This window comes from Podarcis pityusensis, assembly GCF_964106645.2.
Source record: "Podarcis pityusensis genome assembly, chromosome: 4".
Taxonomy (NCBI): domain Eukaryota; kingdom Metazoa; phylum Chordata; class Lepidosauria; order Squamata; family Lacertidae; genus Podarcis; species Podarcis pityusensis.
In genome coordinates this window covers 3,132,886-3,155,166 of record NC_138027.1, presented here as the reverse complement: position 1 = coordinate 3,155,166, position 22,281 = coordinate 3,132,886, and the positions used below count along the sequence as shown (strand labels likewise).

General features: G+C 45.7%; 3 protein-coding genes across 4 annotated transcripts; all 3 read right to left on the bottom strand.

The window, feature by feature from the left end:
• Positions 1-4,234: 4,234 nt before the first annotated feature.
• Positions 4,235-5,197, bottom strand: LOC308475283 (olfactory receptor 51E2-like; the record flags this gene model as incomplete). The annotated part of the gene is made up of 1 exon (XM_081002343.1): positions 4,235-5,197. One exon carries the CDS (start codon positions 5,195-5,197, stop codon positions 4,235-4,237), a length of 963 nt encoding a protein of 320 aa, XP_080858469.1.
• Positions 5,198-10,598: 5,401 nt separating this feature from the next.
• LOC308475285 (olfactory receptor 51E2-like) lies at positions 10,599-11,561 on the bottom strand (the record flags this gene model as incomplete). Its single annotated transcript, XM_081002345.1, has 1 exon — positions 10,599-11,561. The coding sequence occupies one exon, from the start codon at positions 11,559-11,561 to the stop codon at positions 10,599-10,601; it is 963 nt and encodes a 320-aa protein (XP_080858471.1).
• Positions 11,562-14,242: 2,681 nt separating this feature from the next.
• LOC308475280 (olfactory receptor 51E2-like) lies at positions 14,243-19,526 on the bottom strand. 2 transcript variants are annotated; one of them, XM_081002339.1, is made up of 2 exons: positions 19,453-19,526; positions 14,243-15,758 (listed from the first exon to the last, which is right to left on the bottom strand). In XM_081002339.1, exon 2 carries the CDS (start codon positions 15,722-15,724, stop codon positions 14,759-14,761), a length of 966 nt encoding a protein of 321 aa, XP_080858465.1. In that variant the 5' UTR covers positions 15,725-15,758; positions 19,453-19,526; the 3' UTR covers positions 14,243-14,758. The 2 variants fall into 2 exon arrangements, with proteins under 2 accessions (XP_080858465.1, XP_080858466.1); XM_081002340.1 differs by lacking the exon at positions 19,453-19,526 and adding an exon at positions 19,442-19,446.
• Between the last annotated feature and the right edge of the window lie 2,755 nt (positions 19,527-22,281).

The window sequence follows — 22,281 nt, the reverse complement described above, 5'->3', positions numbered from 1 at the left end:
GATTGTTGTAACTTTGTTTTCTCTAGTCCAAAAGTCCAATTGTTATCCATGTTTTCGCCATTTTGTATCCAAGTTTTAACAAGTTGTAGCAAATTGTAACAAATTTAGCCAGCAAAGTTCTCATAATAAAATCCTCTCTGCTTTCCGACTTTGACAGCTACTTTGACAGCTGTCAAAATCTCCGACTCTTTTCACCAGGCTCTCTCTTCAATCACCCCGGTTCCCAGGGGGGGGGGGTTACGTTTCTTCTCCCTCAATTCATCCTCCAGCACAGTTCTTATGGTTCCCCATCGTGGAATTCTTAGTTTTTAACAGCAATACAAATCTTTTTGGACCTTGGTTTCCCCATCCTTGTCTTGGAAGGTTTACAATAGGGGGGGGGACTGACTTCCTTTTTGGATCCCCCCCCCGCTCGTGTCCAATTCGAAAAGAAATTCTTTTTTTTCTCCTTTTAAACCCAGTTTCCAAATTACTCACAGGTTGTTGTTAAAAAGTCCGAATTTTCAATAGAAGAAGTCAGCGCTCTCCACCGGATGGCATGCGGCTGCGCTCGGCAGGGATAGCAGAGGACTCAAAGCACCACGCTTCTCCCCGGCACCCGATCCGTAGCCTTTAAAAAGTCTCCTTCACGAGTCGGGAGGGCGCTGACGGTGCCAGCCGAGTCTCCATGTCCACGGCCCTCGTGGCCGTGGTTTTTAAGGGTCCCCGCATCGCCGGTGCGGTAGGACCCAGCCCCTGCCGAGCAGACTCCCTCCGGAGCTCGGAGGGAGTCCGCCATTCGGCGATGGCGCCAACCCGGAAGTCCCAAAACTCTGCAATTTCAGTCTATCTCCGTCTTGTTCCAAAATTTCCCAATATTTCGGCCATTTGACCTCCATATTGACCTTTTTCAAGGCTTTCGCTTCCATTGGTGACAGCCACCTTGGGGTTTTATTTTCTAGCAAATCCTTATATCTTATCCAAACATTAAACAGCGCTTTCCTGACAATGTGGTTTTTAAATGCTTTATGTGCTTTGACCTTATCATACCATAAATATGCATGCCATCCAAATACATTATTAAAACCTTCTAGGTCCAAAATGTCAGTGTTTTCAAGAAGTAGCCATTCTTTCAACCAGCAAAAAGCTGCTGATTCATAGTTTGAGGTCTGGCAGGGCAAATCCACCTCTTTCCTTTGCATCCGTTAGTATTTTAAATTTTATTCTGGGTTTCTTGCCCTGCCAGACAAATTTAGAAATATCTTTCTGCCACCTCTTGAAACAATCCATTTTGTCCACGATCTGCAAAGTTTGAAACAAAAACAACATTCTAGGCAATACATTCATTTTTATCGCAGCAATACGGCCTAGCAGTGAAAGCTTCAAATTTGACCAAATTTCTAAATCTTTTTTCACTTCTGACCAACATTTTTCATAGTTATCTTTAAATAAATTCCCATTTTTTGCTGTCATGTTAATCCCCAGGTATTTAACTTTCTTAACCACTGTTAAACCTGTCTCATTCTGAAACCTCTCTCTTTCAAACGGTGTTAAATTTTTCTCTAGAACCTTGGTTTTTAACTTGTTCAATTTAAATCCTGCCACTTGACCAAATTCTTGAATCAATTCTAAAACCCTTTTAGTACTAGATTCTGGCTCCTGTAACGTCAATACTAAGTCATCTGCAAATGCTCTCAATTTATAGTGTTTGGTTCCGACCTGTATACCTTTAACCATCTGGTCCCTTCTAATCATATTCAGCAGAACCTTCAGGACCGAAATAAAAAGAAGTGGGGAAATTGGGCAACCTTGTCGTGTCCCTTTTTCAATTTTAAGTTCTTCCGTCACAACATTATTTACAATTAGTTTAGCCTTTTGTTCTGAATAAATTGCACTTATACCATTCTCAAAACCTTGGCCTACCCCCATACCCTGTAGATTCTTCTTCATAAAATTCCAAGAAATATTGTCAAAGGCTTTCTCCGCGTCTACAAATATCAAAACTGCTTTAGTGTTTATATTCACTTCTAGTTTTTCCAAAATATCAATTATATTCCTCAAATTGTCAGACAAATGTCTTCCTGGGAGAAAGCCCGCTTGGTCTTTATGAATCTCTTCCATCAACACTTTTTTAAATCTCTTCGCCAAAATATCTGCAAAAATTTTGTAATCCACATTAAGTAATGATATAGGGCGGTAGTTCTTAAGTTGTGTCTTTTCAGTCTCTGTTTTTGGTACAAGTGTAATATATGCTTCTTTCCACGACTCTGGTGCCCTCTTCCCCTCCATTATTTCGTTGCAGACCTCTTTCAGTGGTTGAATTAACCATTCTTTTAAAGATCTGTAGTATCTAGAGGTCAACAAAGGCCAAATGAATTGATGAGCGAGATGGTCCTTTACTGGTGACCAGGGCAGGCTCCATGCCACAGAATCATAGAATTGTAGAGTTGGAAGGGACCCCGAGGGTCATCTAAAGCCCCTGCAGTACAGGAATCTCAACGAAAGCATCCATGATGATGACCACCCAACATCGGCTTAAAAACCTCCAATGTCTCTTCTTCCCTTCTTAGAACATCTAGTGTTATTAAGTTTTATTGTTGAAAAATACTTTATAATATTTTGCTTAGATTCATGGAGGCAGATGGACCCTGTGGAGAGGCTGTTCGTCCACGGTCTGACATTTCTGACACTGGCTCTCCCCGCTTTCCTTCTCTCTGAGGCTTGCAATATTCCCTCTCCACTTTCTCCTTCCTCTTTGCCTCCACCCTGAGGTCTCCCTTCTGCTTCTGCTTCATGGCTCTCCTCTGCTAACTCACCCTTCCTCCAGCCTCCCTACTCTTCTTACTGCTCCTTGCCTTCGTATTCACTGGCTCAGTATTCTGTGGCATCACAGGAGCAGGCATTGCACTCATAACTTAAGAGGTACCTCAAGATAAAACGGAGACATTGATTTGAAGTGCACTCACATCACATGTACCTTTTACCAAAATGGTCAAAGGCCTGGAAACGATGCCTTATGAGGAACGGCTAAGGGAGCTGGGCATGTTTAGCCTGGAGAAGAGGAGGTTAAGGGGTGATATGATAGCCATGTTCAAATATATAAAAGGATGTCATATAGAGGAGGGAGAAAGGTTGTTTTCTGCTGCTCCAGAGAAGTGGACACGGAGCAATGGATCCAAACTACAAGAAAGAAGATTCCACCTAAACATTAGGAAGAACTTCCTGACAGTAAGAGCTGTTCGACAGTGGAATTTGCTGCCAAGGAGTGTGGTGGAGTCTCCTTCTTCGGAGGTCTTTAAGCAGAGGCTTGACAACCATATGTCAGGAGTGCTCTGATGGTGTTTCCTGCTTGGCAGGGGGTTGGACTCGATGGCCCTTGTGGTCTATTCCAACTCTATGATTCTATGATTCTATGATTCTATGATTCTATGATTCTACCTGCACAAATTCCTTTATGAGAGCTTGGCTGGGGCAGCCAGAGCCAGCCTTCCAGGTGACGGTTGTAGTGGAGGAGAAGAAGAGAATAAGGCAGGAGGGAGGCAGACGCAGACAGAGGGAGAAGGAACCCTGGTGCCCTAGGCTACAAAATGAGTGAGGAAATGGAGGTCGATGGAGGAGGAAGAAACTCCAACTGTGGAAGGGAGGAGAGAGGCTGACAGAGAGATGCAGGTGGAAGAAAAATGCTGGAATCATGCTGCAGGTTCCGCTTGCCTCTCTCGATGTCTGCTTTCCCCCTCTCTTCCACAGCCAAGGAATCCAGGTTTCTTCATCCTGGGATTTCCTCTGTTTCTTCTTCCTCTGGCAGTGGAGAAAAAGGTTCCTGCCCTTCCATCAGACAGCTTTCAGCTATGCATGATTTTGTGTATCCATGGTGCCTCTGGACGGGAACTCTCACATGAGCAATGATCACACAGTACTGAGAAACAGACCCTGGTCAATGGAGAGAGATGGGGAAAGCACATGTCTCACAATTGCAAAAGCTGACTTCAACTATGGCTATCATGCCCACATTTATATGAAGACAAAGGGAATCTGCAGGTAACCCAAAATGGGCCTTAGGATCTGTTGGAGGCGAAATCTCTGCCAGAGACATGGAAGTGGGTGTCTGGAAAGTCAGCCCTGGATAAGATGGTAGTCAGGACCAGAGCAATGTTCAAGTAAAAGTGGGGTTGGGAGGCAAAGTAGAATGAACCTCAGTGTTCATGGCTCAGGGCAGCAAGGCATGACTGGAGAAAAGTATGGCATTGTATCTGGGTCAATGAGGACCTCCCTCACTTCCTATCCTCATTATCCTCAATGCCCTTTCTCGTATCTCCTTGGTCCTGGCTCCATAGACAATGGGGTTGAGAACTGGAGGCACCAAGAGGTAGACGTTGCCCATTGTGACATGAACCAGCACAGGAAGGTCTCTCCCAAACCTGTGCACCACAGACAGCCCAATCAGGGGCACGTAGAAGGACAAGACAACACACACATGGGCCACACAGGTCCCAGAAGCCCGGAGGCGCTCCTCCTTTGACTTCAGCTGCAGGACGGTCTTAATGATCATCACGTAGGAGACAGAGATGAGCAGAGAATCAAGACCCATCACCAGGAGAATGGCAGCCAAGCCATATACAACATTGGGCAACTTGTCATTACAAGCAAGGTGCATCACGTCTTGGTGAACACAATAGGAATGTGTGAGGACAGTGGAGCCGCAGAGGTCCAGGCGGATGATCAGCAATGGAAAAGGGAGGAAGAAGATGACCCCTCTCACCAGGGCCACCAAGCCCACTTTAGCCGTCACTGCATTGGTGTGGATGGCAGCATGCCTCAGAGGGTGGCAGATGGCCACATAGCGATCCACAGCCATGGCCAAGAGGATGGTGGACTCAATGCCTGATAGTGCGTGGATGAAGAACATCTGGAGAAGGCAACTCCCATAGCTGATCTCATTGGCATCAAACCAAAAGAAGGCAAGGAGTTTGGGCATGGTAGAGGTGGAGAGAACTAGGTCCACGGCAGCCAGCATGCAGAGGAAGAAGTACATGGGCGTGTGGAGGGCTGGCTCCATCTTCACGACAAACACCACCATGCAGTTGCCCACCACGGCCACAAGGTACATGGCGCAGAGAGGGAAGGCCAGCCAGAATTGGGCACCTTCCAGGCCTGGCAGGCCCATCAAGATGAATGAGAAGGAGTCGCCATGAGTTCTGTTAGTGGCTGACAATGACATGTCTGGTATGATGCCCTTATGTTGTTCTACGCAGCTGAAAGGGAAGGAGATGGTAGTTTAACAGTGTCAGACTGGGTTTGATTCCATGGAACCAAAATGTTCTCTCCATAAGAGCAAAGCACAAGGCAGCATCTGTTTCTCACTCATTTCCTCTCTCACTCACTCTCTTTCTCTCCCCGCTCCCATTGTTGCCTTCTTTACTGATCACATACTGCATGATTAACCAGCAGGACTCATTGTCCAGGCCTGATGTGTTGGGCAGTAGGACAAGAGCGCTTAAGAAACCATTTGTGCTCTTTGATGGATGCATCCCATAACTGCAGGAGCAGCATCCTGTTCTCAAGGTGGCCAAACAGATGCCTGTGGTAAACTAGGGAGCAGAACATGAGCACAAGAGCAGGCCTCTCCCGTCCTGAGGTTTCCAGCAACTAATATAATATAAATATATTTAAGGCAAATAAAATGCCCATCTTCAGACTCAGCAGGAGGGGGTTCCAGGTCTCAAGGGAATGTTAGTCTATCAGAAACAAAAAGTCTGCCCTAATCTCAAGGAAAAAACCCCACTCCATACCTTTGAGGGACCGCTCTCCAGCGCCAGTCGCTGTTTGGACCTCACACAGCCAACACAACTGAGAGAAGGAAAGAGATTTATAGAAAGCAAAGCCGCTAGGGGCCAATTTGTTACCTCTGAGGAACCAGCTGAAGGGTGTGCCACAATGCAATGTATCTAGACATTTCTTTTATGCTGAGGCTGTTTGGCATATAGAATCATAGAACTGTAGTGCTGGAAGGGAACTCAAAGAGGCATCCCAAATCTGCAATGCTGGGAATCTCAGCTAAAGCACCCAAGACAGATGGCCACCAAACCTCTGCTTCAAAACCTCCAAGGAAGGAGAGTCCACCACCTTCAGAAGGAGTCCGTTCCACTGTTGAACAGCTCTTCCCATCAAAAAACTCTTCCTAATGTTCAGTCAGAATTGTTAAGCATAATTGTGTAATGTACATTGAAATGGAAAATATATCTATAATGTGCCTGCATTGTAATGTGAGGCATGGCAGGAAATTTCCATTGGAGCTAAAGAAGAGCCTAACAGGTTTATCATTAATGGGGCTGCATCATGGGACTGTATGTCTTCTAGTTTTGTCACATGAAATGGATTGTGTTACAGGTTTATGCATATGCTAATCTGCAGGCATCCACCTTTGGTGGGTTGCTTTCTTTGTTCCAAGCTGCTGAAGAGAATGGACTGTGAGTCTCTGCCTCCAGCAAACAGCCTGGGGCTAATGGAGGCTGCAGTGGAGAAGAGAGTGAACTTTGATTTTTAGCTCAGGATGCAATATACAGTGGTACCTCAGGTTAAGAACTTAATTCGTTCTGGAGGTCCGTTCTTAGCGTGAAGCTGTTCTTAACCTGAGGTACCACTTTAGCTAATGGGGCCTCCAGCTGCCGCTGCGCCACCGCCACACGATTTCTGTTCTCATCCTGAAGCAAAGTTTTTAACCCGAGGTACTATTTCTGGGTTAGCGGAGACTGTAACCTGAAGCGTCTGTAACCCGAGATACCACTATATTTGTAATCTAAGATAGGCCTTAGGCTGGGATCAGTATAAATAATTATGCATCTAATGGAATGTAACTTTATTTGCTTTAAGTTGTTTGGAGTTAAGTTCTGAGTAAGTAAAACTTTTGGGCCATATTTTTGGACTGAATAATTTTCATTTCAATACAAGAGTCAGTTTTTGTTCACCCAACGGTTTCCATATGCACCATATTTCCCCCACTGGTACCAAAGAGATCTTTCTGGCCCTCTTCTCCCACCTGCCTTCTCCTCTGCACCCACCAAAAGATGCTTTAGGCTTTAAAAAAGAAAAAGAAAAGAAAACAAAAAACAACAGCCCAACAACCCATGGAGGAAAGAATCAGAGACATTTCCATAATGTGTGACTTGACTCATGAGAAGGTGCAGCTCCTGCCAACTTGTTTAGAGGTGACAACATTAAGAACATGAGTAGGTAAGGCCAATGGTCCCTCTAATCGAGCACCCTTGCCGGCCAACCAGATGTCCCAATGGGAAGCTTGTTAGAAGGACAGGAGCAACACAACACTGGGGTGACTGGGGGCAGCCATCGAGACCATATAACACCTGTCCTGAAAGACCTACATTGGCTCCCAGTATGTTTCCGAGCACAATTCAAAGTGTTGGTGCTGACCTTGAAAGCCCTAAACGGCCTCGGTCCAGTAGACCTGAAGGAGCGTCTCCACCCCCATAGTTCTACCTGGACACTGAGGTCCAGCTCCGAGGGCCTTCTGGCGGTTCCCTCATTGCAAGAAGCCAAGTTACAGGGAACCAGGCAGAGGGCCTTCTCAGTGGTGGCGCCCGCCCTGTGGAACGCCCTCCCACCAGATGTCAAAGAGATAAACAACTACCTGATATTTAGAAGACCTCTGAAGGCAGTCCTGTTCAGGGAAGTTTTTAATGTGTGAGATTTTAATGTATTTTTAATCTTTGTTGGAAGCTGCCCAGCCAGATGGGTGGGGTACAAATAAATTATTATTATTATTATTATTATTATTATTATTATTATTATTATTACTATTATTACTATTTTCAGAAGCTTACTGAGTCCAATGGTGGAGATGGAAGGTAGCCATTGCAGCTAAGAGCCATTGATAGCCTCCTCCTTAATGAAGTTGTTTAATCCTTGTTTAAAGCTGCCCCTGTTGGTGGCCATCACTGCAGCTTTTCCCAATAGGCTTCCCTATGTGGGGATTCAAGTCTCCTAAAGAGGCAATGCAGGCAGACACAAGAAGCTCAAGGGTAACTTTTATCCACCTTGTGACGGGTTTCCAGAAAGAGGGGGACAAATCTGCACACCGTATTTCCAGGGGCCCATTTAGTCTGCCAAAAGTAAATTGCACTTGGGTTTGTTTTAAATGATAGAAGAAACCCATCGTGTGTTTTTCAAAATAATATCCACAGTATGAGGGAAATGGCGGAGAAATGAGGATGAGGAGAATGAGAATGAGAATGATAATTTATTCCAGCAAAAGATTAAAAATATACATTCAAACATCAGTCATTAAAAACTTCCCTGAACAGGGCTGCCTTCACATGTCTTCTGAGGGAGATAGTCTTCTGAGGGACCCTTTTCTGCCACTGAGAGGGAGAGTCCTTCTCCACCTTGCCTTTCCTGGAGCATGAAACTTTCTCTTTCTCTTTTTTCTTTTGGATATTTTTTATTAGTTATCAATTACAACAATCCAATAAAAGCCTCATTATAACAATACCAAATTATAATACAATTACTAATGCCAATCATTCAGATGCCAAATTATACAATTTAGGTGCTAGAATTGATCTTTTGATGATTTACTTTATTTTTTTAAAAAAAATACTTATTACTTTTCCAACAATTTAAACATTACAAAAAATGAATAAACAATACAATTCAATACAAAAACAATACATAACACTAACACATTAAACTAACAAAACAAAACAAAAACAATTTGTATACCTTTAACCTCTTGGTCCTTTCTGATCATATTTAACAAAACCTCAAGGACCGATATAAAGAGCAATGGAGAAATTGGGCAACCTTGTCGTGTCCCTTTCTCAGTCTTAAATTCTTCTGTCACCACATTGTTCACAATTAATTTTGCCTTTTGTTCTGAATAAATTGCACCTATACCATTTTCAAAACCTTGACCTACCCCCATCCCCTGTAGATTCTTCTTCATAAAGCTCCAAGAAATTATTTTATTTCTGAATTCCAAAATGTTACTGATTTCCAGTCAACGAACAATCCCTTATACAGCAACTGCAATTTTAATGACTTCCCTTCGTATTGACACATTAAGCGATTTATAGAGCTGAAGCATTCAGACTATATCCTTGTTCTTCCTGAGCATGAAACTTTCTCTAGCCTGCCTCACAAACAAAGATGAGTAAGGGCGAGTTCAGGAGAGATACAAATAGATTTCCTGTTTTGTGTAGTGAATTCTGTATCATTTATCACCAACACAGTGGCTGATAGCCCTTTTCTCAGACATCCCTGTATAACACTGAGGTTGGTTCCTAAGAAACTCCCTTTGGTGGGTACTGCTGTTACTGTATTTATTTGTTATATTATTTATCTGCCTTTCCCCCAGAACTGGGACTCATGGCAGCTTACAAAAATTAAAGCAAGCTCGGCTCAAACACAAACGCTCTAAAAACAAATATAGTATAATAGTTAAATAGTAATTAATAATGGAATTTAAACAATGCAAAAAAACCTAATCGATTGAAATGCAGATAGCGAAAAAACTAAAAACCTAATCCATTTGCTTCTACAATGAGCACCTACTTGGGACCACCCACACTTTGTTGACCCATTTTTTGTGGGGCATCTGCACAATATTGTGATCACAGCATTCCCTCCTCAAAGCTTTCTTTCCCTGTTTAACTTTCTCCCCAACCACCCTGAGCTCAGAAAATCTAACAGAATGGAACAGCCACACAATTTCCCCAGGTGGAGACGACCCAAAACTCAGAGGGGCAGAATGCTTGTCAACACACACACAGAGAGAGAGAAGAAAATATGGTCATTTTTGTCAGGAAGTGACATTTTTTCTTATGATTCTTTGCCTCTTCAGGAGCTGGCCTAAAAACAATAGCAAAAAACACCTTCAACATTATGCAGCGTCCCTCCACCCGAAAGGGGAGAAATTCCTACCCAACGTATGTTGTGTTTTGGGATGTCTTGACACCGGAGTGATGTAACACAGCGGTGGGGGGTACAGCCTGAGTGCAGCCTGGATGTGGTATTAATTTTGTTTAATTTATTTATTAAATCTATATCGCAACCTTCCTCCCAAAGGAGCTCAGGGTGGCATACAACAAGAGAACAATAACATACGGTAATATTTAAAAGAATTCCAATACAGATGCAGATTTAAAATGCTTGATGGAAGAGGAAGGTCTTAACAGAGATGGTGCCTGCCTCATATATAGGGCAGGGATATCCAAAGGCGTCACCACACTAAAGGTCCGATTCCTTCAATGTGTGGGGTGGACCTCTTGATAAGATGGTTTCTGCAGGAGGCCCTCACCCGCAAAGCACAGTAATTGGTTGGGTGTATGAGTGCTGAGATGTTCTATCAGGTGCGAGCTTCAGTCTCCAGGAAATGGTGCGGCAACCACACAGGAAAGATGGCTACCAGGGTCTTGCAGATCCTGAGAGCCGCCTGGAAGGACACATGGCTATTGACTTATGGGAGGCTTAGAGATACAGCAGATCAGTGCACAGTTTGTCTAATGAGAACAATGATCTTAAAGGTTGACCAAGAACCTCTGTCTAGATACACTGCTAAGTGGAATATTCTAGGATAATCTGTTCTAAAAATATATATATCTGGGTCAATGAGGGCCTCCCTCCCTCCCTATCCTCATTATCCTCAATGCCCTTTCTCGTATCTCCTTGGTCCTGGCTCCATAGACAATGGGGTTGAGAACTGGAGGCACCAAGAGGTAGACGTTGCCCATTGTGACATGAACCTGCACAGGAAGGTCTCTCCCAAACCTGTGCACCACAGACAGCCCAATCAGGGGCACGTAGAAGGACAAGACAACACACACATGGGCCACACAGGTCCCAGAAGCCCGGAGGCGCTCTTCCTTTGATCTCAGCTGCAGGACGGTCTTAATGATCATCACGTAGGAGACAGAGATGAGCAAAGAATCAAGGCCCATCACCAGGAGAATAGCAGTCAAGCCATATACAATGTTGGGCATTCTGTCCCCACAAGCCAGGTGCATCACATCTTGGTGAACACAATAGGAATGTGTGAGGACAGTGGAGCCGCAGAAGTACAGGCGAATGATCAGCAATGGAGGAGGGAGGAAGAAGACGACTCCTCTCACCACGGCCACCAAGCCCACTTTAGCCGTCACTGCGTTGGTGAGGATAGAGGAATGCTGCAGGGGATGGCAGATGGCCACATAGCGATCCACAGCCATGGCCAAGAGGATGGTGGACTCAATGCCTGAAAGAGTGTGGATGAAGAACATCTGGAGAAGGCAACTCCCATAGCTGATCTCATTGGCATCAAACCAAAAGAAGGCGAGGAGTTTGGGCATGGTGCAGGTGGAGAGAACTAGGTCCACGGCAGCCAGCATGCAGAGGAAGAAGTACATGGGCGTGTGGAGGGCTGGCTCCGCCTTCACGACAAGCACCACCGTGCAGTTGCCCACCACGGCCACAAGGTACATGGCGCAGAGAGGGAAGGCCAGCCAGAATTGGGCACCTTCCAGGCCAGGTAGGCCCATCAAGATGAATGAGAAGGAGTCGCCATGAGTTCTGTTGGTGGCTGACAATGACATGATTGGCTTGAAGCCCTGTGAGTGCTACTCACCTGAAAGAGAAGGAGAGGGTAGATTCACAATGCCAAATTGGGTTTGATTCCATGAAACCAAAATGCCCTCCTGTCTCTAATTGTAAGCCATGAGCCAGCACCTGCCTCTCTCTTTCTCTGTCACTCTCTCTCCCCCCCCCCCCCCATTGTAGCCTTTACTGATCACATAATGTATCTTAACCAGCAGGACTCATTGCTTAGGCCTGATGTGTTGGGCATTAGGGCAAGACAGTTTGAGAAACGATTTGTGACTTTTTAATAATTTTTATTAAATTTTCAGTTTTACAATTTCAAATACTCATTTTACATCCTTAAGATATGAATGACTTCCCTTCTTCTCTTTCATGGTTCATTTTACATATCTTAAACCCCTGCATATTTTACAAAAACTATACCAATCAGTTTTCCATAATTGCATCCATCAAAACCTATTTACACTATTGAATTGATCTTAATGCTGCCAACGTTTTCAGCTGTATACAATTATTCCCCATATATTCAATAAAGGTTTTCCAATCTTCTCCAAACCTATGTTCTTCTTGTTCTCTTATTCTATATGCTAAGTCTGCAAGTTGTGCAGATTAGAAACGATTTGTGTCTTCAGGTAGATACACCCAACTCCAGGAGCAGCTGGTGAGGAGCAACATGGCCACAGACCATGGACAGTGGTCACTGCTGCACATAAAGGTTGAGTGAGCTTGGGCCACTGTGCGTCCACCAGCGGTTGTCTTGGATTGTACCTGCCGGTCCACTCCCCGCCCCACCTGGTGCCTAAGGGGCCTTGTGAGGATGAAAAAGACCCTTTTCTCCTTGGGGTCTTGAGGACCCACCAAATGGAATCCGAGTAAAGAACCATTCTAAGACTCTTGAGGGCTCATTCAGGGTCTTATTGGGAACAAGAAACGCAGCAGAGCATTTTTGTTGGTTTTGTTAATAAGAGGCAAGCTTGGCCATTGGCAACAGGAGCCTGCAATAGCCATTCCCAGAAGCACCGAACCAGCTCTTCTGCTTGATGAACTTTCCCTCAGTGCCTGAAATCTAATGGAACGAGTTTTATAATGGCTTGTCAAAAGAAGTCTATTGTGGTCAGCAACAGTGCTATTCAACATTTCCCACAGGCCTGGCTGCTGGATCAGGGCAATGATCCATCTGGTATAGCATCCTCTTCTCCCAGTGGCCAACCAGATGCCTGTGAGAAACCAGCAAGCAAGATTCGAGCACAGGAACCCTCCTGTGGTTCCCAGCAACTGATATAATATAAATATATTTAATACAAATAAAATGCCCATCTTCGGACTAAGCAGGAGAGGGTTCCAAGTGGGGTTGGATGGATCAGTTGGTTAGAGTCTGGTGCTGATAACACCAAGGTTGCAGGTTTGATCCCCACGGTCAGGGAAAAAACAATGCTGTCCAGGGTTGTAAAGACTGCGGAGAGAATAATTGGGTGCAGTCTTCCCACCTTGGATCAAATCTACGCTTCCAGGTGCCATAAGAAAGCTGCAGAGATAGCGCAGGATAGTGCGCACCCCGGAAATGATCTCTTTCAGCTTCTGCCTTCTGGAAGAAGGTACAGGCTTCTAAAGACCAGGACTAGCCGTCTGCGAAACAGTTTCCACCCAAATGTGATTTTGGTTTTAAACACAGTGTAAGGTAGTCTCTATGGGAGTATATTGTATTTAATTATGGGGTGTCAGAGTTTTTAGGGGGTTAACCAGGCTGGGATAGCTGGGATAGCAGGCTTGTTGGTTTTTGAATGTCTGATGTAGATTTTTTCAATTTCGTTGTTCTGTATGGGACAATGACAATAAAGACTATAGTATCATATCGTATCGTATTGAACAGCTGCCTATTCCTGCACTGCAAGAGGTTGGACGGGATGATCCTCAGGGTCCCTTCCAACTCTTTGACTCTATGATCCTATACTTCTATGATTCTAGTACCAAGAAGAAACCCCCCCCAACATACCTTCGAGAGAACGCTCTGCAGCAGCAGTCGCTGTGTGAACCCTGCCTGCACAACCTCACACAGCCAACACAGCTGTGCAAAGGAGATGCATTTATAGACTGCCCAGTCCCTGGGGGCCAATTTGTTACCTCTGAGAAACCAGCTACGGATTCCAAACTGAAGGATCTGCCCTAATCTAATACATACAGACATTTCTTTTATGCTGAGGCTGTTTTGCACATGGAATCAAGGGACTGTAGAGTCCAACCCTTTACGATGTAATGTCATTGAAAGCCTCCTCCACAAATCTGTCTAATCCTTGTTTGAAGCTACCCCTGTTGGTGACCATCACTACAGCTTTCCCTGATAGGCTTCCTCTGAAGTGTATGTGGGGATTCAAGTCTCCTAAAGAGGCAACGCAGATAGATGTAATCTAAAAGGTAGTTTTTATTCACCACACAACAAGTTTCCATAAAGGTAGGAACAAATGTGCATACAATATTTCCAGAGGCCCAATTCAGTTTGCCAAAAGTTAATTATACTTCGGTTTGTTTAAAATTATGGAATAAACCCATCATGCATTTTTCAATTTATTATCAACAGTATGAGGAAAGTGGGAGAGAGATAGAGAGGGAGGGAGGGAGGGAGGGTCTCTCAAGGGACCCTTTTCTGTCACCTACAGGGAGAGTCCTCCTCCACCTTGCCTTTCCAGGAGCATGAAGCTCTCTATAGCCACCTCACAAGCAACAATGAGTATAAGTGGGTTTAGGAGATTTCCTATTCTGCACAATAAATTCCAAAGCATATATCACCTACATAGTGGTTGACAACCCTTTTGTTACACATCCCTGAATAACACCGAGGTAGGTCACTAAGAAACACCTTTTCGGGGGCCTCTTTCTGCAGGAGGCCCTTGTCCACGGAGCTCAGTGATCAGTTGGGTAGAGGACAGATCCTTCAGGTATGAGCTTCAGTCTCCAGGAAATGGTGTGGCAACTACAGAAGAATCATGGCTACTAGGGTCTTGCAGCTACTGAGAGTTGCCTGGAAGGACACATGGCCATTGACTTACAGTGGCTTGGAGATGCAGCAGTGCACAGCTTTGTTCTGCCTGATTTTTCTAACAAGGACTGTGATCTTAAAGGTTGACCAAGCACAGCTGTACAGATGAGCTGTTGGTGAAATAACTCTAGGATAATCTGTTCTAAAGAAAATTCTGGGTCAATGAGAACCTCCCTCACTCCCTATCCTCATTATCCTCAATGCCCGTTTCCGAATCTCCTTGGTCCTGGCTCCATAGACAATGGGGTTGAGCACTGGAGGCACCAAGAGGTAGACATTGCCCATTGTGATTTGAATCAGCACAGGAAGGTCTCTCCCAAACCTGTGCACCACAGACAGCCCAATCAGGGGCACGTAGAAGGACAAGACAACACACACATGGGCCACACAGGTCCCAGAAGCCCGGAGGCGCTCCTCCTTTGACTTCAGCTGCAAGACAGTCTTAATGATCATCACGTAGGAGACAAAGATGAGCAGAGAATCGAGACCCATCACCAGGAGAATGGCAGCCAAGCCATACACAACATTGGGTGTGGTGCTGTTGCTCGAAGCCAGGTGCATGACATCTTGGTGGAGGCAGTAGGAATGGGTGAGGTTGGTGGAGCCGCAGAAGTGCAGGCGGCTGATCAGAAAGGGCAGAGGAAGGAAGAAGACGACACCTCTCACCACGGCCACCAAGCCCACTTTCACCGTCACTGCGTTGGTGAGGATGGAGGAATGTTGCAGAGGGTGGCAGATGGCCACATAGCGATCCACAGCCATGGCCAGAAGGATGGTGGACTCCACTCCGGACAGAGAGTGGATGAAGAACATCTGGAGGAGGCAGGTCCTGTAGCCAATTTCCTTGGCATCAAACCAGAAGAGGGACAGGAGTTTGGGCATGGTGCAGGTGGAGAGGGCCAGGTCCACGGCAGCCAGCATGCAGAGGAAGAAGTACATGGGCGTGTGGAGGGCTGGCTCCATCTTCACGACAAGCACCACGGTGCAGTTGCCCACCACGGCCACAAGGTACATGGCGCAGAGGGGGAAGGCCAGCCAGAAGTGGGCACCTTCCAGGCCAGGCAGGCCCATCAAGATGAACGAGAAGGTGTCGCTATGAGTTCTGTTGGTGGCTGACAATGACATGTCTGGTGCGATGCCCTTGTGTTGTTCTACACAGCTGAAAGGGAAGGAGAGAGAAGGAGTCAAGTGGGTTTGAGCCCATGAAACCAGAATGGCAGCTCCCCATTCCTATGTGGCCAAGCAGAGGGAGTCAATTCCAAGGGGCACTAGGATGAACATTAGCTAGGAGGGGTTGAAGGAACAATGAGGGTAATGCCCAGGCCTGCCAGTTGACTTATTTCTAGTCCAGTTTTAAGCCAGTCAGTAAAAACCCAAAGCAGAGCAGAACTAAAAATGAACAGCTCATGTTCTTCAAACCAAGGATCAGGAAACCAAATTTTACGAGGAACCCTTAGGGGTTATGTTTTGCCTGGGGAAGAGAATACAGAGAGTTCACACGATAGCCATCTTCAAATAGCTGAAGGGATGTCACATGGAAGATGGAGTAAGCATCTCTTCTGCTGCTCCAGAGGACCTGAACCAATGGTTTCAAGTTACAAGAAAGGAGATTCCGACTACATCTCAGGAGTAAGAGCCTTTTGACAGTGGAACAGACTCCCATGAGAGGTGGTGGACTCTCCTTGCTTGTAGGTTTTGAAGCAGAAGTTGGGTGGCCATCTGTTGGGGAGTCTTTAGTTGTAGATTCCTGCATTGCAGGGGGTTGGACTAGATTACCCTTGGGGTCCCACCCAACTCTACAATTCCATGACTAGGAACATAGGAAGCTGCCTTATACTGAGTCAGATACATTTGTCTATTTAGCTTAGTATTTCCCACACTGACTGGCAGTGACTCAGATTTCAGGCAGGAGTCTCTCCCACGTCTACTAGGAGATGCCAAGGATTGAACCCAGGAACTTCTGCTTCCAGGCAAATGCTCTACCACTGAGCTATGGACCTTCCCATTTTTAACAACAAAAACAACAAGAACATCAGAGGACAGGATAAAATCAATAACTGCCATAAAAGCAGTAGTTATTAATGACCACAAGTCAAATTAAAATGCAACCTCCATGCTTGGTTGTGGTGAACTTCTCTGACTAGCAAATACTGGCGACTAAGAGCAGAACATTGAAGGGATGCGGGTGGCTCTGTGGTTTAGACTTGCTAATCAGAAGGTCGCGGTTCTAATCCCCGCAACGGGGTGAGCTCCCGTTGCTCGGTCCCTGCTCCTGCCAACCTAGCAGTTCGAAAGCACGTCAAAGTGCAAGTAGATAAATAGGTACCACTCTGGCGGGAAGGTAAACGGCGTTTCTGTGCGCTGCTCTGGTTCGCCAGAAGCGGCTTAGTCATGCTGGCCACATGACCCGGAAGCTGTATGCCGGCTCCCTCGGCCAATAAAGCGAGATGAGCGCCGCAACCCCAGAGTCGGCCACTACTGGACCTAAGGGTCAGGGGTCCCTTTACCTTTACCTTTAAGAGCAGAACATTAGATTCACGACGCATTCAGTGCTGCTGCTGCTGCTGCTGCTGCTCCTCCTGCTGCTGCTGCATTATGTGCAAAAGGTGCCATGTGAGTGGTCAGCCTGCCGGCCAGCCTCTCTTCTCCAATGACCCAGTTGCTGTGGCCACACCCTTTCTCAGTCCTTTTTTTCTGGGGGGGGGGATGCATACCCCCAAACATTTTGTGAATCTTTGTACCTTTGTCCATTTTGCTGTATTTATTTTCCCTGATTTGGACTATAAAATGGTGATTTTCTTGAGTCAAAACGAGAGTATCCCTAAATATTTTTTTAAAAGGAAAAAAAAGCACTGCTCTTTCCTACCTTTGACTGCAAAGACATCAGAACAGCAGCCTAACACGTCCTACTCAGAGGTTACCGAAACAACCAGGTCAACCTTTGCCAACCTGATGTCTCCAGATGTTTTGGACGATAGCTTCCATCTCATTCAGCAGCCGGCATGGGCAATGGTCTGAGACGAAAACATATGGAAGGCGCCAGAATCACAAAGGCTCATCTAAGCACCAGGGTTGTCTGTCTTGAGTTCAAAAATGGAGCTGGAAAGCAGAGCTATGCAGGAAGTTGGACTCAATGAGCCTTGGGGTATCTTAACAATGCTACAATGCTTCTGCGGCTCAAAGTTTGCACATTTTCATGGCGCTTGCTCCCTGAGTTGTGGAAAGGGTGAGAGGGGGAAATATTATGTAGCCCTGTCTCCCCAGCACTTCTTCCATTCATACAGAGCAGAATATTGTCATAGATCTTGGGTACCAGAGTCTGTCAGTGAATGGTAGAAATCAATACATGGCAGCATTTAGATAATATCTGGGATATGAAGGGAAAATACAATCTGCGGAACTGTGACATATGCAGATTTCCTAGGTTAGCTTTGGACTTAAGCTTTCTGAAGGGGGGCAATGAGGGACACTCTAGGGGCATAATGTTCTGCAACCCCCCCCCATTGAAAACCTTCGGCGTAAATATATTCCAAATAAACCATGCCGCATTGGCCAGTATATCAGCCACACATTTATTCCAAATTCCGACCATGAAAAGTTAAAGTGCGGCTTAAATTCGCGACCTTACAAAAATTGGCTTTTACGATATCACTGCTGAAACAGACGTACGGTAAAACAGAACCAAAAAAAAAAAAAAATGTTTTATTGCCAATTTGCGAGCCTGAAGGCCTGCGGAATTGTAGCAACTGAATAGCGATTTGCAGCTTTAGCAATTCTATGTTAACTTTTGCGGGCTTGCAAGACCGAAGGCTTGAATTGACTAGGAGTTACAATTCTACTAACCGCAGCAGTTTTCAGCCTGTAACCCAATTTTAAGGGAGCGGCTTATATTCGGGTATTGTCTTTTTTCATCTCCCCTCCCCTTTGAATTTTAAAGGTGCGGCTTATTTGCAGGTGCGGCTTATATTCGGGCCAACACAGTGTTTCTTAGAGAAACTCTAGCCTTCACAGTGCCTTGATTTTCCCAGTGGAAACACAATCTTGGGTGAGTTTCTGGACCCCCCTGGAATCTTGCTATCGCTCTGCAGAGATTAGGGCATGGAATGCAACCTTCGTAACAATACTTTGAGTGGAACACTAGGATACATGGAGGTTGCTGTGGTTTTTATAGAGGGCAGGCAGTGTACACACCATAACTTTAGCACATTTGGAGCATGTTCTGTCCCTTAAATGATTCTCTTGTTCACCTTGCACAGAGCTAAAGTTCCCAGAAACCCTTCGATCGTAAGAGCAGCCTGTGTGATCAAGCCAATGGCCCGTCTAGTCTAGTATCCTGTTCTCACAGTGGCAAAAAGATGCTTGTTATGGGAAGACCACAAGCAGGATCCGAGTGCAAGAGCATCCTCCCCTCCTGTGGTTTCCATCAATGCAGGCGCAAACTGCAGTGCCCACAATTCTTTGAGGGGGGAAATAAGAAGAGCCTTCAAATGTCCTTCAAAATATGCTTCAAAATGTCTTTTAACGGTACAGTGTTTACACAGCCCATGAGACTGTGCAGACAAGCAAATTGACTCTTGGGAAACCTCTGCGTAAAAGAAGCCTGCAAACCAGCCCCAGGAAGTTATTCTCCCAGCCTCTCCTTGATATCATCTTGGTAAAAAGCCCCATACAATTGTCTGGCCTCATACAAACATCACATCTCCCTGTTTCTGCTCCGGTGCCTTTTATCGCGAGCAGACGCCTCGAGACAGGATGAAAGGATTCTCAACTTTTTGGGGGGGGGGGATACACAAAGCCCAGGTTCGCAACGCACCTAAGATTCAAGAGGCAAGCATCCCCTACCTTTCCCGTACCTTTGTCACTCTGGGAGGGGGCTCATCCTCTGGCACCAGAGGCCAGGTGGATCCTTCCTTGCAACGAAAGCCACTAGCAGAACTGAACAGGCGGAGGAGGCTGGAATTATAGCACACTCTCAAGCCCGGCCCCTTGGGGACAGTTTGTCATTGCCACGGGGGGGGGGGGGGCTGCAAGAAGCTCAACTGTTGAACTGAAGCTGCCTTATATAGCTAGGTCAGTGTGGCATGTTCTGACATACAGCAGCAGTAGCTCTTCAGACAGAGCCATTTTCCCAGCCTGAGGATCCCTTTCCGATGAAAGATGAGGATGAAGACTGAACCAGGGACCTTATTCGGCTGGGGAGGGAGGGATATAAATAAAATTTTATTTTTATTATTATTATTCATGCACAGGATGTGCTCTGTGACACTACTTGAAAGGAGACTCCTTAGGGTAGTGAAAAAGTGGGATATTAAAACCAAACTCCTCCTCCTCCTCCTCCTCCTCTTCTTCTTCTTCTTCTTCTTCTTCTTCTTCTTCTTCTTCTTCTTCTTCTTCTTCTTCTTCTTAGCCTTGGTGAAGACTTGACGTTTTTATCCCCCAAAAAGTTTTTGATTGAGTTTCCACTGAATTGAGGCTGTGTTTTAATGTTTCAATGTTGTATTTTAATCTTGTTTTTTCAGCAGTATTTCAATCAATTGTTTTTATATTTGGTGTTAGCTGCCCTGAGCCCGGTCTTGGCTGGGGAGGGCGGGGTATAAATAAATAATAAATTATTATTATTATTATTATTATTATTATTATTATTCTACTGCAGCACACAGGCAGACAAGGGCTTCAGTATGCCTCTGCCCCAGTTCTCTCTTGCTGATGATCACGGCAGGTTGCACCATGTTGCTGACAAACAGATAACTCAGGCGCTGAGGAGGAAGGATCCGTGGCCCAGGGAGGTCTCTGGTCAAACTGAATTGGAAGAAGAGCAGGGGAAACGGGGTCATGAGCAGAGTGTTTCTGAATTCCATCAGTTTCCGATGATGAGCATAAAAAGCGTTCAGTAAATTACATTTGCTGTGGTCCCTGAATGACCCTCTGGGTTTCTTCCAGCTCAACCAGTTGCATTCTGTGAAACTTCCTCCTCTGTGTAAATGCACACAGGTTTGCAGCCTAAGGCAGCTGGCTGAGGCTGCAGTCTGAAAATATGTGCTTTCTTGTAATTCTGACTAAATATTAGGAAGAACTTTCTGAGGATAAGAGCTGTATGGCAGTGGAACAGACTTCCTTGGAAGCTGGTGGACTCCCCTTCACTGGAGGTTTCCCCCCCCCCTACAGGAAGCCATAGATCTGTAGAGGTGGAGGGGACCCTGAGGGTCATCTAGTCTAACCCCAGCAATGCAGGAATCTCAGCTAAAGCATCCAAGACAGGAAACTGGAGGTTTATAAGCAAAGGTTGGCTGGCCATCTGCCAGGGCTTCTCTAGTTGTGATTTCTGCATTTCAGAGTGTTGGACTAGATTACCCCTGGGGTCCTTTCCACAATTCTATGAATAGGAAAGGGTTGTGGTTTATTGAAAGCAGTAGGACTTAGTTCCAAGAGAACATTATTTGGATATGTGCATAGGGATGTGACAGGAATCAGTTCAGTTTGCCTTCAGAGCTGAATTGATCAAACTCGTGATTCCAGAAACAAAATGAGAACGGAAATGCAGACAACCTCCAGATTTCGCGACTCATCCACCCACTGTGGAGTGGGTGACCCAATGATGTTCATAACCAGCATTATTAAGTTTTCATAGAACGCACCACACTTGGCACTTTCTGCAGCTGGTGAAGTGAATAAAAGAGAGTGTGGAAAACTGCCTTCCACCAACTCAGGCCATAGGTTCTTTTGTCTCAGTACTGTCTAGACCAGGGGTAGTCAACCTGGTCCCTCCTCCCCACTAGTGGGCATTTCAGGATTCCAGGTGGGTGGTAGGGGGTTCTACACCACATGTTACTGCAGCACTGGTGGGTGGTAAGGAAATTTTACCATCGAGAAAAAAATGCATTAGTGGGCGGTAGGTATAAGAAGGTTGACTACCCCTGGTCTAGACTGACTGGCAGTGGCTCATCAAGGTGTCAGGTAGGAAGAAGAAGAAGAGAAGAAGAGTTTGGATTTGATATCCCGCTTTATCACTACCCAAAGGAGTCTCAAAGCGGCTCACAATCTCCTTTCCCTTCCTCCCCCACAACAAACACTCTGTGAGGCGAGTGGGGCTGCGAGACTTCAGAGAAGTGTGACTGGCCCAAGGTCACCCTGCAGGAGGAGCAGGGAAGCGAACCCAGTTCACCAGATTACGAGTCTACCACTCTTAACCACTATACCACGCTGGCTCTCCCGGGCATGCATTGCAGGGGGTTGGGCTAGATGACCTTCAGGGTGCCTTCCAACTCTAAGATTCTATGATTCAGGTGGAACTTGAGACCTTCTGCATGGATGGCAGATGCCCCACCACCCAGCTGCAGCCGTTCCCCATAAAGTGAAGCCCACAAAAAGCTTCTGGCACAATAAATTTTGTTGGTATATAAGGTGCCACCAGACTCTTTTATTAGCATTGCGATGGCAACTGTTATAAGGAAAATACTGCTCCTTTTCCCTTCTGGGGTATCCAAGAGCCCATATAGAGTCCTTAAGTTCTTAAGTCCCTATCAGAAGGAGAAAATAAGAGAGGCCAATCAGAGAATATTGAGAAGCAAGGCAGCTAGTGAACCTGATCTTTATTAACTGTTACCTCCTGCGTGTGGCGAGCGGGGACCCTGTTGCAACAGTTAATAAACTCAGCTTATTGGTCTGGACTCTCATCCTCCAAA